This window comes from Arvicola amphibius, chromosome 5, assembly GCF_903992535.2.
Source record: "Arvicola amphibius chromosome 5, mArvAmp1.2, whole genome shotgun sequence".
Taxonomy (NCBI): Eukaryota; Metazoa; Chordata; class Mammalia; order Rodentia; family Cricetidae; genus Arvicola; species Arvicola amphibius.
Window position 1 is genome coordinate 135,032,387 of NC_052051.1, and position 12,418 is coordinate 135,044,804.

A 12,418-nucleotide genomic window follows, 5' to 3' on the forward strand; every position below is an offset into this window, starting at 1 on the left:
TTATTTAAAAATTATCAAAATTAACCTATCTAACTTATCAATAAATTAATGAGGTGTTTTGATTCTCTGCCATAGGAGACTTTCCCTGTTCCATATCACAATGACCTCATAATGCCAGATATTCTTTGGGGCAGGACAACAGAGAACAACAGAGAAGGCTCTCTGTGCCCAGCATCAAGTCTGAAGAGAGCAAAAAGCAAATGATTATCAAAAATGCAGTTCTTCGGGCTGGAGAGATGGCTCAGGGGCTAAGAGCACTGCCTGCTCTTCCAAAGGCCCTGAGTTCAATTCCCAGCAACCACATGGTGGCTCACAACCATCTGTAATGAGATCTAGTGCCCTCTTCTGGCCTGCGGGCATACATGCAGGTAGAATACTGAGAAGTCTGTATATATAATAAATAAATCTTGAAAAAAAAAAATCCAGTTCTTCTCAACTGTTCTAATTATAGGATTCATCTGAGAATCCACCATAAAGTGAAATTCCTGGGCCCCACCTAGAAATTCCAATTTGTGTCCATATAATAATCTACCTAAATAAACCTAGATTTCCAACTTTAAATCCCTCAAGCAATTTTTCTGTAGGTGATCCAGAAGCACACTTGAAAGGCACTGGCCCTGGACCTAGACCCTGAGCCCCGAGAGGGGAAAACATATGTCACTCCCTGGTTCCCTATTCAATACTGGGCACATCCAGGCACCTGGGAGTTGTTCAGAACCAATCCTCTAAAAAACGTGTTTCAAATGGGGTCAGCTCAAATCTGTAGCCTCTCTGCATCATTAGGCTATGGGACTCTATGGGAGTAGTGTAGGAAAGGAGACTCAAACTCACTAAAAGCTACATGATAATCCATGAAGCCAAAGAAACCGATCTATGGAATCTAGTGCCAGGCTGTTTGCCTGCCAAGAGGAGTAAAGAGTCTTTGAGCACGCTAGCTCCGGCAGCCTACTAAGCATCATACCTGCTCTGTAGTTTGTTCTCTGGATAAAATTCCTCCCTGCCTTAAAATAAAAAGAGTAAATGTAATTTGATAAATTTTAGACTTAAACTATTAATGTGACATAATTTATGGGATAATACGGATCAAATACTGTATAACTGAAAACCATATATAAAGCAAGTTACTATCATCTTGGAGAATAGGCTCAAGACGTTTCATATGGGGGTAAACATATACAAGCTCCGGAGTCAAACACAAGAGAAAATGGAAAGCAAATCACTGTGCTTCCCTAAGCCCAGGTTTTCTGCTCCCTAAAACAGAAATAATGCTAGTTTCTACCTTTGAAGTTTCGTGAGAACTGAGGCAGTGTATGTTTTCCATTTCCTCCATTCCCATTCTCAATATTAATAGATTGGTTCCTTTTCTGCTCCCATCATGGGCTCTAAAGTCAGACTTTTTTTTTCATTTATATATTTATTATGTATACAGTGTTCTGTCTGTATGTATGCTTGCAGGCCAGAAGAGGGCACCAGATCTCATTACGGATGAATTGTGAGCCACCACGTGATTGCTGGAACTTGAACTCAGGACCTCTGGAAGAACAGCCAGTGTTCCTAACCTCTGAGCCATTTCTTCAAGCCCTAATGTCAAACACTGAATACACTAGGACAAGCACATGGTGCCAGACTACATGGGCCTGTCAAAACGCTCTGGGACACATATCACTTTACGCATCCACGCCTTGATGTATACAGGAGAATACAGTTGATTCACTGACCTCCTGTCAACTATTGACACTAACTGTTCCCAGCACGTAGACCTATCGCTAACTCCTTAAACTTAGAAATGAATGGTACGGCCAAAGCGCGGATCTTAACAAAGAAGGTTGAAAAGAGATAATGTGGATGTTTCCTGAGGTCCGTGGCAAGAGCGTCAGAAGAATAAATGCGCTGCTGTAACTCTGCTTTCCAGTTAGGATGGAATATGAGCCTGGACGGTGGGGTAGGAGGGAACCGATGTGAGAAGATGAAACGGTAGCCTTACTTTCTGGAAGATGCAAAGAGCACTGAGCCTGCCTGGACTAGGACCAGGCCAGAGCGTCTCGAGGAGGATGGCAGCGGTCAGAGCCCGGAAATGGGTGGGCCCAAACCCGGAGAAGCGCACGCGCACTGAAGCCGCAAAGCCCCTCTGGGTCGGCTACCTTACGTCAACGTCTACGTGGAAGACGTAAGGAACGCAGGGTGAGAGACGACGGGTTGAATCACGTGACATGTGCTCCGGGCGTTGGCTCCTCCCTCCCGAAGATGGCGTCCCTGCTGCAGTCGGAGCGGGTTCTCTATCTCGTCCAAGGAGAAAAGAAGGTTCGGGCCCCGCTCTCGCAGCTCTACTTCTGCCGCTACTGCAGCGAGCTGCGATCGCTGGAATGTGTGTCGCACGAGGTAACTGGTCCATTCCGCGGGGACTGCGCGCCGGGGCGGGGGTGCTCTTCCCTGTCACTGCGGCTGGCGGGAAGTTCCGCCGGGAGAGGCGGGGAAATCTTGTATCTAGCTTTCCGATTGGCTAAGTGCCCCATCATTCATCTGAGTTTGCGATTTCATTTGCTTGAAAATTGTCACTTAGGAAAGGGGCGGCCCCGGGTGGGGCTGAGCAGATCCTCTTGTTCTAGAGCTGCCTGTAGCTGGACCGGTTTGCCCTGGACTCTGGGGTCCGCTGTGGGACTTGAGAATTGAGACCCGAGAGATTGGTCGGGAGCTGTCTAGCACAAGCCTCTAAAAAGCAGAGAAAACTTTTATCATCATTAGTGGAAGAAGGGCAGCCGTTCTCGCTCGTGGCCCTCCCTTCTGGGAAGGCCTGACCCTCCGTTAACCAGAACCGGGCCCTGTCCAAACAGCTGACCCGGTTTCCTGAGCCAGGCCAAGGACTGAAGCGAGAAGGCTGGGATAGGTTGGCTTGAGTAGAAAACGCATAGGGTAGTCTGTAGTCAAAGCAGCTCAGAGTTCTCTTCACGGGCCCAGATGGCCATTGAAATAGAATTGTTTAGTTTGAAAATAAAAGGGCACCTAATAACCAAGTCACAAACCTTTTGCAGCTTTTGACAAAAGTTATTTATCTACTACACTGCTGTTAGGAATCCTACAGTCTGGTGGAAAAGCCCATAGAAATGATGGCAGCTTTATTCTGTATTTAGCTGTGTGACAAAGGCTTTGCATAATCTTTCCAGATAATGAAGGTGGAGGCTTGGGTTTAGGAGGTTTTGGATGGGGTGGGGGGGTTGTTGAGTCAGGGTCTCATGTAGCCCAAGCTCGCCTCAAGCTTACTGTGTAGCAAGTGCTGGCCTTTAACTCCTGATTCTCCTGCCTTCACCTCCCAAGTGCCAGGATTATAAATATAATATATATATATAATATATAAATAATGTATAATATAAAAATATAACAGCTATTGAAGGTGCTTGTTGTTGCAAAAAGAAAAAAAAAAAAAGAAGCCGTATTGCGGCGACCCAGGTTTATAATCCTAACACTCGGAAGGCTGAAGCAAGAGGAACACTGTAAATTCAAAGCAGGCATGGGCTGCATGGTAATTTCTAGGACAGTCGGCTACAGTGTGACTTCTCACGAGCTTTCTCAAGGCTCACACCCCTCCCCCAAATGTACAGGTTCAGAAGCAAACACAGAATGTTTCCTGTAGGTCAGAGTCGCTTAGGGGTGGGAAGGAAGATCTGAATCAGAGACTAAGATCCTGGGAAGAAATGCTTGTGAAAACATGTCCTATAGTGTGATTCTTATCTTATCGGGGCTGCTTCCCAAAATATTAAGAATGGTTAAGACAAAGAATATAAGAAATCCAGTCCTAGTTATACATACTTACATATTTATGTCATGTATGTGATTTTTCTTGGAGTTTGCACTAGCGCTTTGTGTGATGGCTAGAATTGTGTAATTATCAAATAAAATCCACTTATTATATAAAGTACTTTTTTATTTATTTATTTATTTCAAGAAAGGGTTTGTCTGTGGAGCTTTGAAGCCTAGCCTCTGTAGACCAGGCTGGCCTCTAACTCACAGAGATCCACCTATCTCTGACTCCCAAGTGCTGGGATTAAAGGCATGTGCCACCACCTGGCATAAGTGCTTTTTTATGAGATCTTTTTTAAAAGGAGCAGATCTAATATTTAGACTGTGTTTTGAGTAAAATCCAGTAAGGTTATTGTGTTGTTCAGTTTGCTATTGAAAAAGTCTGTGACTGGGGAATTGAAGAGGTGGCTCAGCAAGTAAAGGCTGAGTTGGGTTCAGAACCTGCATGGTGGAAGGACAGAACCCTTTCCTGGGAGCTACACACATGTGCACTCGCGCGCGCGTGCGCGCACAAACAGACACACACACACACACACACACCGTGAGATGAGCTGTGGTGCCTACCTGCAGGCCACCTACCTCATCACATGGACACAAATGTAACATAAATAAATGAAATTCTCTCTTTTGGGGACTGAGGTTATGAGTTCAATCCCAGAATCACAGAACACACATACATAAAGCTAAGCACAGTGACACATAATCCAGGCCAGCCAACTTTATCTACTTGGTAAACCCCAGGCCAATGAGAGACCCTTTCTTATAAAAAAGCGGGGAAGTGGCCAGGGCACAGTGCTTGAAGTTGTAGCACCTGAGAGTTTCCTCTGATCTCCACACACATGCACATACAAAAAAAAAAAAAAAATTAAGAAACAAGTCTCTAATTGGCTGGCTATAACTATGTAAATTTTTATATATACTTAGTAAATATATCACTAATGAGAAAACTTAATGTCTTTAAGGGTTATCTTACTTTTTGTTTGTTTTGTTTTTGTTTGGTTTGGTTTTGGTTTTGGTTCTTTGAGACAGGGTTTCTCTGTAGCTTTGGAGCCTATCCTGGAACTAGCTCTTGTAGACCAGACTGACCTCGAACTCACAGAGATCCACTTGCCTCTGTCTCCCCAGTGCTGGGATTAAAGGTGTGTGCCACCACCGCCCAGCTAAGAGTTATCTTACTTTTTTTTTTACAAGATATAATGTTGAATGTTTCGCCTGCATGTATGTCTGTGCACCATGTACATTTCCTGCTGCCTGTGGAGGTCAGAAGAAGGCTAAGGGTGAGCCACCATGTGGGTTCTGAGAATCTAACCCCAGTCCTCTGCAAGAACAGCAAATGCCCTTCATCACAAGCCACCTCTTCAGACCCAACTTAATGTTTCTTAACCCAGGGACTGCTGGGTTATTGTAGTGAAATCAAGCCAAACTCTATGAGAGGCTGTTGACCACAGCTTTACATTTGCATTATTAATTGATTCATTAGACCATAGAGTTATTTATTTGGGAGCCTTGACCTATCAGATAGACAAGTCTTGGACAGCTGACACATAAACCTTGGTGATAGAGAACAGAAAATACGAGAAAGAAAAAGGATTAAGAGAGAAAAAAATGAAAAACGTCAACAAACAGGTAATTGCTTAGTTGGAAACAGTCCGGGTGTTTTTGTCTATTTTCCCCAGGTCAGTAATTTCTTACCTTCTGGTGAGATGCAGCATATTTTAATAATGAATTTCTTTTTCTCTGATATTTCTGTTTCTTCATAGGTGGACTCACATTATTGTCCCAGCTGCTTAGAAAACATGCCATCAGCTGAAGCCAAATTAAAAAAGAATAGGTAAGAACTGGACAAATCTTTCTGTTCCCATTTGTTATTGGTTTTGTGGGCATTGAGGCCAAAACAGGGTCTTATTTCATATACCAGACCTCAAATTTTGGTTTTTTTTTTTTTTTTTTTGAGACAGTGTTTCTCTGTATGGCCCTGGCTAGCCTAGAGCTCACTCGGTAGACTAGGCTGACTTTAAACTTAAAGATCCACCTGCCTCTGCCTCCTGAGTGCTGGGATTAAAGGACACCACTACCTGACTTTAATTTTGTTGTTGGGGGGGCGGGTTGAGTTTCGAGACAGAGTTTCTCTTTGTAACCATCCTGACTGTCCTAGAACTCTCTTTATAAACTAAGCTGGCCTTGAACTCACTGAGGTACACCTGCCTCTGCCTCCCAAGCACAGCGATTAAAGGTGTGTGCCACCACTGCCCAGCATTGGTTTTATTCTTTAGTAAAGAGCCTTTATCAGAGAACTTCTAAGAATTGTTAGAAAACAGTGCCATCTCCTCCCCTTGCTAAGGAGCAGCACTCATTTAGTTATGTCGCCACAGGCCTCTGTGGCTGCCTGTCTCTCGGACTCCCTGGCCGTGACGTTAGAAGCACTGAGGGTTCCTGGTGCAGTGTCACACGGACTGCCCTTCAGTGTCTGCGATGCTTTTCTCACTAGACAGGAGACCGGGTAAGAGCAGGGGTTAGACTCCCTCTCAAAGTCTAGTTACATAAATGCTTTAGGACTTTTTTTCATATTCTGCCTCTTTTCTCTATTTAATCATTACTCATGAATATTTATTTTGTTGGTTAGACTGTGAACTTGCTCTATCTTGTTGGTTTTCTCCCTTGTGTGTTCTCTTTGGCCCCTGGGAACTCTTACTTTTCCCCTGAACCCCTGTAGCCTCTGTCATTGGAAAAGAGAGTGTGTTGTCTTGTTCCATTTATTTGAGCAGTTTCTTACCAGTATAGTGCTATAAGGTATTTTAGTGTGTATATTTCCTGCCTCTAATAATTTGTTATTTCTTAAAGAAGTTTGGTTCTTTTTACTGGAGGATATTAAGAACTAAAACCCAGCATGACATGGTAACACATGCCTTTTTTTTTTTTTTTCCGGCTCACGCCTTTAATGCCAGCACATGGGAGGTAGAGGCAGGTAGATCTCTGTGAGTTTGAAGCCAGCTTGGTCTACAGAGTTCCAGGACAGCTAGAACAGCTAGAACCACACACACATACACACACACACACACACAAAACAACCCTGGCTGCTAGATGTGTTCTTTGCTCCTAGCTACTGCTGGGTTTTTTAGGTGTGAAAATTCTTGTTTCCAGCCTTATTCCTGTTCATTTGTGGTTGTGAGCCACTAGTATTTGTCTTTCCTGCTCCAGGAAGTAACTCCTGAGAATTAGATGCTGCATTGTATGCTTTCTGTACATTCATGTGTCACTTAGCTTTTCAAGTGAATCTGTAAGGTAGGTGGTATTATTTCTCTTATTGAAGATAGCAGTTTATTATTATAACAGATAATCAATATTGTGGAAGACTACAGGTGAAATCTTGATATCCTCGGGCTGTGGGAGTGCTGAATGCACCAGGTGTGGTTGCTCACAGCTGTAATCCTAGCACTTAGAGCCAGGAGCCAAAGAATCACAAATCCAAGACCAGTCTGAGCTAAATAGACTTTGTTTCAAACAAGCAGCAAAAGACATCAGGGTCTAGAGCTCCCAAAGGGAAATGCTACACAATGCATCTCAGGAGAGAACAGAAAGCTAGTGCCCCACTCTGACTATGCCCCTTCCCTGGTGTCTGTTCCCTGCTGGTGCCCCACTCTGACCACATCCCTCCATGGTGGTGTGTTCAGAACCCTGGCACAGCAGTCAAACAGTAATTTTCCAAATCCAGTTTCACAGTTGTTTATGTTGTTGAGACTGAATTTTCTGTCACACAGTATTCTGTCCTCTCTAGCAACATAAACTATGCCATATGCCTTTTCCTTAAAAATCTATGTCCTATATAGGCATAAAAAAATTGTAAACTCTACCTAGAAATGGTAATTTTTCTCTGTAGAGGAGGTGGAATTGGGTTCTGATTTGTTACAAGCTTGCTGATACTTACTTTGTTTTGTTTTTAAGTGAACATATAGTACTTCTGAAATGTTAAGCTTGATAAAAGTACCCAGAAAAAAATTACATTTTTCCCCTTGAGAGTCTTTGAATTCCTAACATTTGGACCATGGTTTCCTAAACTGTGCATTGTGACCATGTACCTAGATGTGAGCACTTTAAAAAGTTGACAGAGGTAAAAGGTTTCAGAAACAAAATCTAATTCAGAGTCAGACATGTTGTAAAGGAGGTGTTTATGGTGGCGCATGCCCGTGTCCCTTTGCACTACCTCATTATAATCTTGGCTCTGAACGCAGCCTGTGTGTGGACTTGGCACTCCTGGTGCCGCAGTGGGTGCTGCCTAAAACAGTTGAGACTATTATAGCTGATGAATTGGAGTTTTTTTCGACACATGCAAAGTTCTTTGCTATAATACAAATATATTAGCTTGATCATAGACAGCAAAAACATTTTTCTACCATCATTCCTCAGCATGTATCAGATTATAGTTCTTTAGTTTCTATTGTATAAGAGTGTTTGCTCTTAAAAGTTGATTTGAGTTGCTGACTTAAGCAGTATTTACTATTATTATTTTAATTATTAAATAGAGTTAGGGAAGAGTAAAGAAAAACCAAGTCTAAGGAAACCTACTACTTTACAGGCTCAAATTTGAAAACTTCATATATATACCAAAAAATTCATTGAATGCATTTTGACTTGGGTTTGGGACAGAATTTCCAGAAATTTCTGAAATTACCCTAAACACACTTAGGTCATTTTATATTATGTATTTAAGTAAAGTATTGACAATTATAAAATATCGACTCTGAAAAGCATTGAAGATTCTCTGTCCTGTATTATCAACTGTTTAGCAAAGATGTAATTCATTATATAAAAATAAACAAGAACCTTTATTAGCAGACAGATTTGCTTTTTTTTTTTAATTGGTTTTTCGGGACAGCGTTTCTCTGGAGCCTATCTTTGGAGCCTACCCTGTAAATTACCCTGTAGACCAGGCTGGCCTTGAACTCACAGAGATCCACCTGCCTCTGCCTCCCGAGTGCTGGGATTAAAGGCGTGTACCACCACCACCCAGCTGCTTTAAACATTAATAAATGGCAAATTACATGTATAACAATCATTAATAAATGGCAAATTACATGTATAACAATAAATTGTTTTTAAGTTTTTCTTGATTTAACAGTAAATATTTTATTTGTATACTTGTTTTACTAAAATATACCCTAGAGATTATGTGAAAAACTTCTCGAAAGTAGAAAAAGTTTAAGAGACCTTGAACTAAATCAATGTCTAGCACATAGTAGGTGCCTGTAAGTATTAGTTGAATGAATGGTTGTGTTTGCCATGTCACAGATGTGCCAACTGCTTTGACTGTCCTGGGTGCATGCACACTCTTTCCACCCGGGCCACCAGCATCTCCACACAGCTTCCAGATGACCCAGCCAAAACCACCATGAAGAAAGCCTACTACTTGGCCTGTGGATTTTGTCGATGGACTTCTAGAGATGTGGGCATGGCAGACAAATCTGTAGGTGAGTGTACTTGAACATGGGGTTTGCTCTGCTGTCGGTGCTGTAATTCTCCATAGACTATCGGCTCTGTATGTGCTGGGCTATAGAACCTAAGTTGAGGACAGTTGTCAGTAAGTCTTCTGTGCACCCATAGCCTCACATTTGTGGATCATAGTTTCTCATCTTGGACTATTACTATTCTGTTTTCTTAGAGTTGGTAAAGTAACTTTTATGAATCTAATACTACAGCCAAACTTAATACCATTTATTTAAAAAATATTTCTTGAGCTAGGGATATTGTTTATGAGGCCCTGGGTTCAATTCCCAGCACTGTATACACCAGGTATTCTAGCTTGTATATGTAATCCCAGCATTTCAGAGGTAGAGGCAGGAGAATCAAAAATTCTGGGTCATTCTCACCTGCCTGTGGAGCTCAAAGCCATCCTGGGCTATGTGATACCCTACCTCAAAAACAATTTTTTATCTGAAATTTAAATATCATGGACAAAATTAAAAATGATAAATTTAGAAAAGCAGAACTAACTAACAGACTAACCAAATTGAAGAACCCTATAGATCAAGTTTTAGGAGAGTCAGAAGGAACACAGCAAAGGATTTGAACGGGTCTCATAGCTGAAGATAAAAGTGATCATCTTCAAAGGTGTTCATTTAGCTACAAATTAGAAAAATGCTATTCCTCAAATACTTTTTTGATTCTGATTATATCATGTTAGATACAGGCTAATTCTCAAATACTATCATCTTGGAGAACAGTTTGATGACCCCTATTTACTTTTATTTTTTGTTTGTGTGTGCATGCCTGTTTGGAGGCCTGAGGACAACTCTCGGGAGTTGATGCTCTCACCAGTGTGGGTTCTGGGGCCCGAACTCAGGTCCTTGGGCTTAGTGGCAAGTGCCTTTAATTGCTGAGCCATCCTGCCAGCCTTATGTATTTACTTTTTGAGGCAGAAAAGGATTAGATCCCCTGAGCTGGAGTTACAGATGGTTGTGAGCCACCATGTGGGTGCTGGAAATCAGACCTGGAAGCTCTGGAAGAATAAGTAGCCAGTGCTTCTAACTGCTGAGCCATTTCTCCAGCCCCTATTTATCTATGTGTTATGCATTTGGGTATTTTGCCTGCATGTATCACATTCATGCGGTGCCCATGAAGGCCAAAAGAGGGTGTTTGATCTTCTAGAAATGGAGTTACAGAACAGACAATTGCAAGCCTCCACATGGGTGCTAAGAACTGAGCCCAGCTCCTCTGCAAGAGCAACAAATGGTCTCAACTGCTGAACTATCTTTTAGTTTGTATTTTATTTTGGTTTTCTGGCCAGGCTGATCTTGAAATGTTGATTCTTGGGTCTGCACTAGGCCCCCTGAGTATGCATTAGGAATATCAGTTTAGTGTTTTTACAGGATTCCTGTGTGTACGGACAAGTGGATCTCTGATTATTGTGCCTTTTCTTGGGCTCTTTTCCTTCTGCTTATTTGTTTTGTCCAATTCTGATGTGTTAGTTTTTGCTTTACCTTATTATACTTTTTTATTATTAAAAAAATGTAAAGAAATGGTGAATCTTGAACCTAAATCTCTAGTGTTTTGGGATTACAGATCTGAGCCACCACACCTGGCTAGTGTGTGTTTTCTTTATTATCTTTCACACATACAGACAGCATCCTCAGCAAAATATCTACAAGTCTTTTGTCTTTTTTTTAGAGACGGGGCTCATGCCCAGGCTGGTCTTGAACTCCTGTTCATCTCGCCTCCACCTCTTAAGTGCTGGTATTATAGACACATAACTACCTTATCGGGTTCCTTTTCCCACTTATTGTTCCTTGTGTGTGCAGGTGTGTTTATAGTTTGTCTTCCTGTTGAAGAGACTTTAACCTAATCCAGCTTTGCTACTCTGTATACTTATAGACATGCAAGTTTTGACCCTTAGGTTTTAGCCTGTTGTCTATTTCTCAGGTAAGTTCTGTGCATTTTTTAATGGTCAAGGGTTTTGAAGTTTGTATGGGTTTGAGTTTGGGGGATTTTGTTTTGCATGTGCAGATCCAGTTGCTACAGCACCACTTGTTCAGAATTTGGATCGTGCTACAGATGAGAACAGGGTTTCCAGATCCTGCCTACTTCCTGAGTTGATTCCTATCTCTACTATCTACTATCTATCTATCTACTATCTACTTATTTACTATCTACTTACTATCTGTGTAACTTTAGATCTGTTAGCCATTCTGAGCTTTGAATTTCTCATCTATGAAATGGGACCAGTCAGAATACCTTACCTCAGAACATATTATGAGAACAGAAAAAAAAATATGCTCCGTGCTCCATTCCAGGTGCCTGTTGCAGACACCGTGCTTACATTCTTAGTGCTGCTGAGGGTCATCATCACCCTCATTATATTTAAAGAAATAATGTTATGTTGGGCTTGATAGCCTAAGCCTGTGATCCTAGCTACTTGGGAAGCTGAGACAGGAGGATTACAAACTTTAAGTTTGCCTGGGATACAGAACAAGGCCAGCTTTGGCAACTAAACAAGATTATGTCTCAAACATTTTAGAAACAAGATTGGTGAGATGACTCAGTGGGTAGACGCTCTTGCTCTACAAACTTGACTACCTGAGTTGTTTAAGGGCTTGGAATATAGCTCAGTGTAGAATATGGGCAGAGCCCTAGGTTCAGCCCCTAGTATTGGAAAGAAAGAGGAAAGGAGAAGGGGATAGAGAAAGAGAAAGGGTGTGTGTGTTGCTCTTCAGTTATGCTGGTCCGTAAGTGTTCTTTCCTGGAGATTCTATATTTTTAATTTATGTCCTATAGGTGACAATTTTGAAAATAAAAAGATAAAATTACTGTTCAATGTTTATTTTCTAGCGAGTGGCGGTTGGCAAGAACCAGAAAATCCTCACACACAACGGGTAAGTACAAGAACATAGGCTACAGAGGAAGAAACCAGAAAGGCAGTGGGAGTGGCCCATTCCTAGAAGTGCCTGTATCTGTGCTGTGGGTCAGTTACTCACAAAGAGGCTTTAAGTCAGTGCCACTTCTTCTCTCTTGACTGAAGTTGTGGAAAACACTTGTAGTTTTGGTTCTGTGTTCCAGTTGTGTTTCAGAAGAGGATTGAAATAACTTTGTTGTTTTCTTCACATGCCCAACAGTAACTAATAAAAGTTTTGTT

The 12,418-nt window shown here is 41.9% G+C and overlaps 2 protein-coding genes across 4 annotated transcripts in view; one reads left to right on the forward strand and one right to left on the reverse strand.

Moving 5' to 3' along the window:
• The window catches only part of Smim3 (small integral membrane protein 3), a 60,886-nt gene extending 58,495 nt beyond the window's left edge, over positions 1–2,391 (reverse strand). For 2 of the 3 annotated variants that reach the window (XM_038330271.1, XM_038330273.1), the window contains exon 1: positions 2,142–2,391. In XM_038330271.1, the coding sequence (XP_038186199.1) occupies positions 2,142–2,212 (71 nt within the window). In that variant the 5' untranslated portion in view covers positions 2,213–2,391. The other variant, XM_038330274.1, reaches the window with a different exon arrangement.
• Positions 2,201–12,418, forward strand: part of Dctn4 (dynactin subunit 4) — a 28,064-nt gene continuing 17,846 nt past the window's right edge. Inside the window, exons 1-4 of the mRNA XM_038330270.1 lie at positions 2,201–2,379; positions 5,556–5,626; positions 9,082–9,260; positions 12,115–12,158. Coding sequence (XP_038186198.1) covers positions 2,245–2,379; positions 5,556–5,626; positions 9,082–9,260; positions 12,115–12,158 — 429 coding nt within the window. The 5' untranslated portion in view covers positions 2,201–2,244. The remainder of the gene's footprint in view (positions 2,380–5,555; positions 5,627–9,081; positions 9,261–12,114; positions 12,159–12,418) is intronic.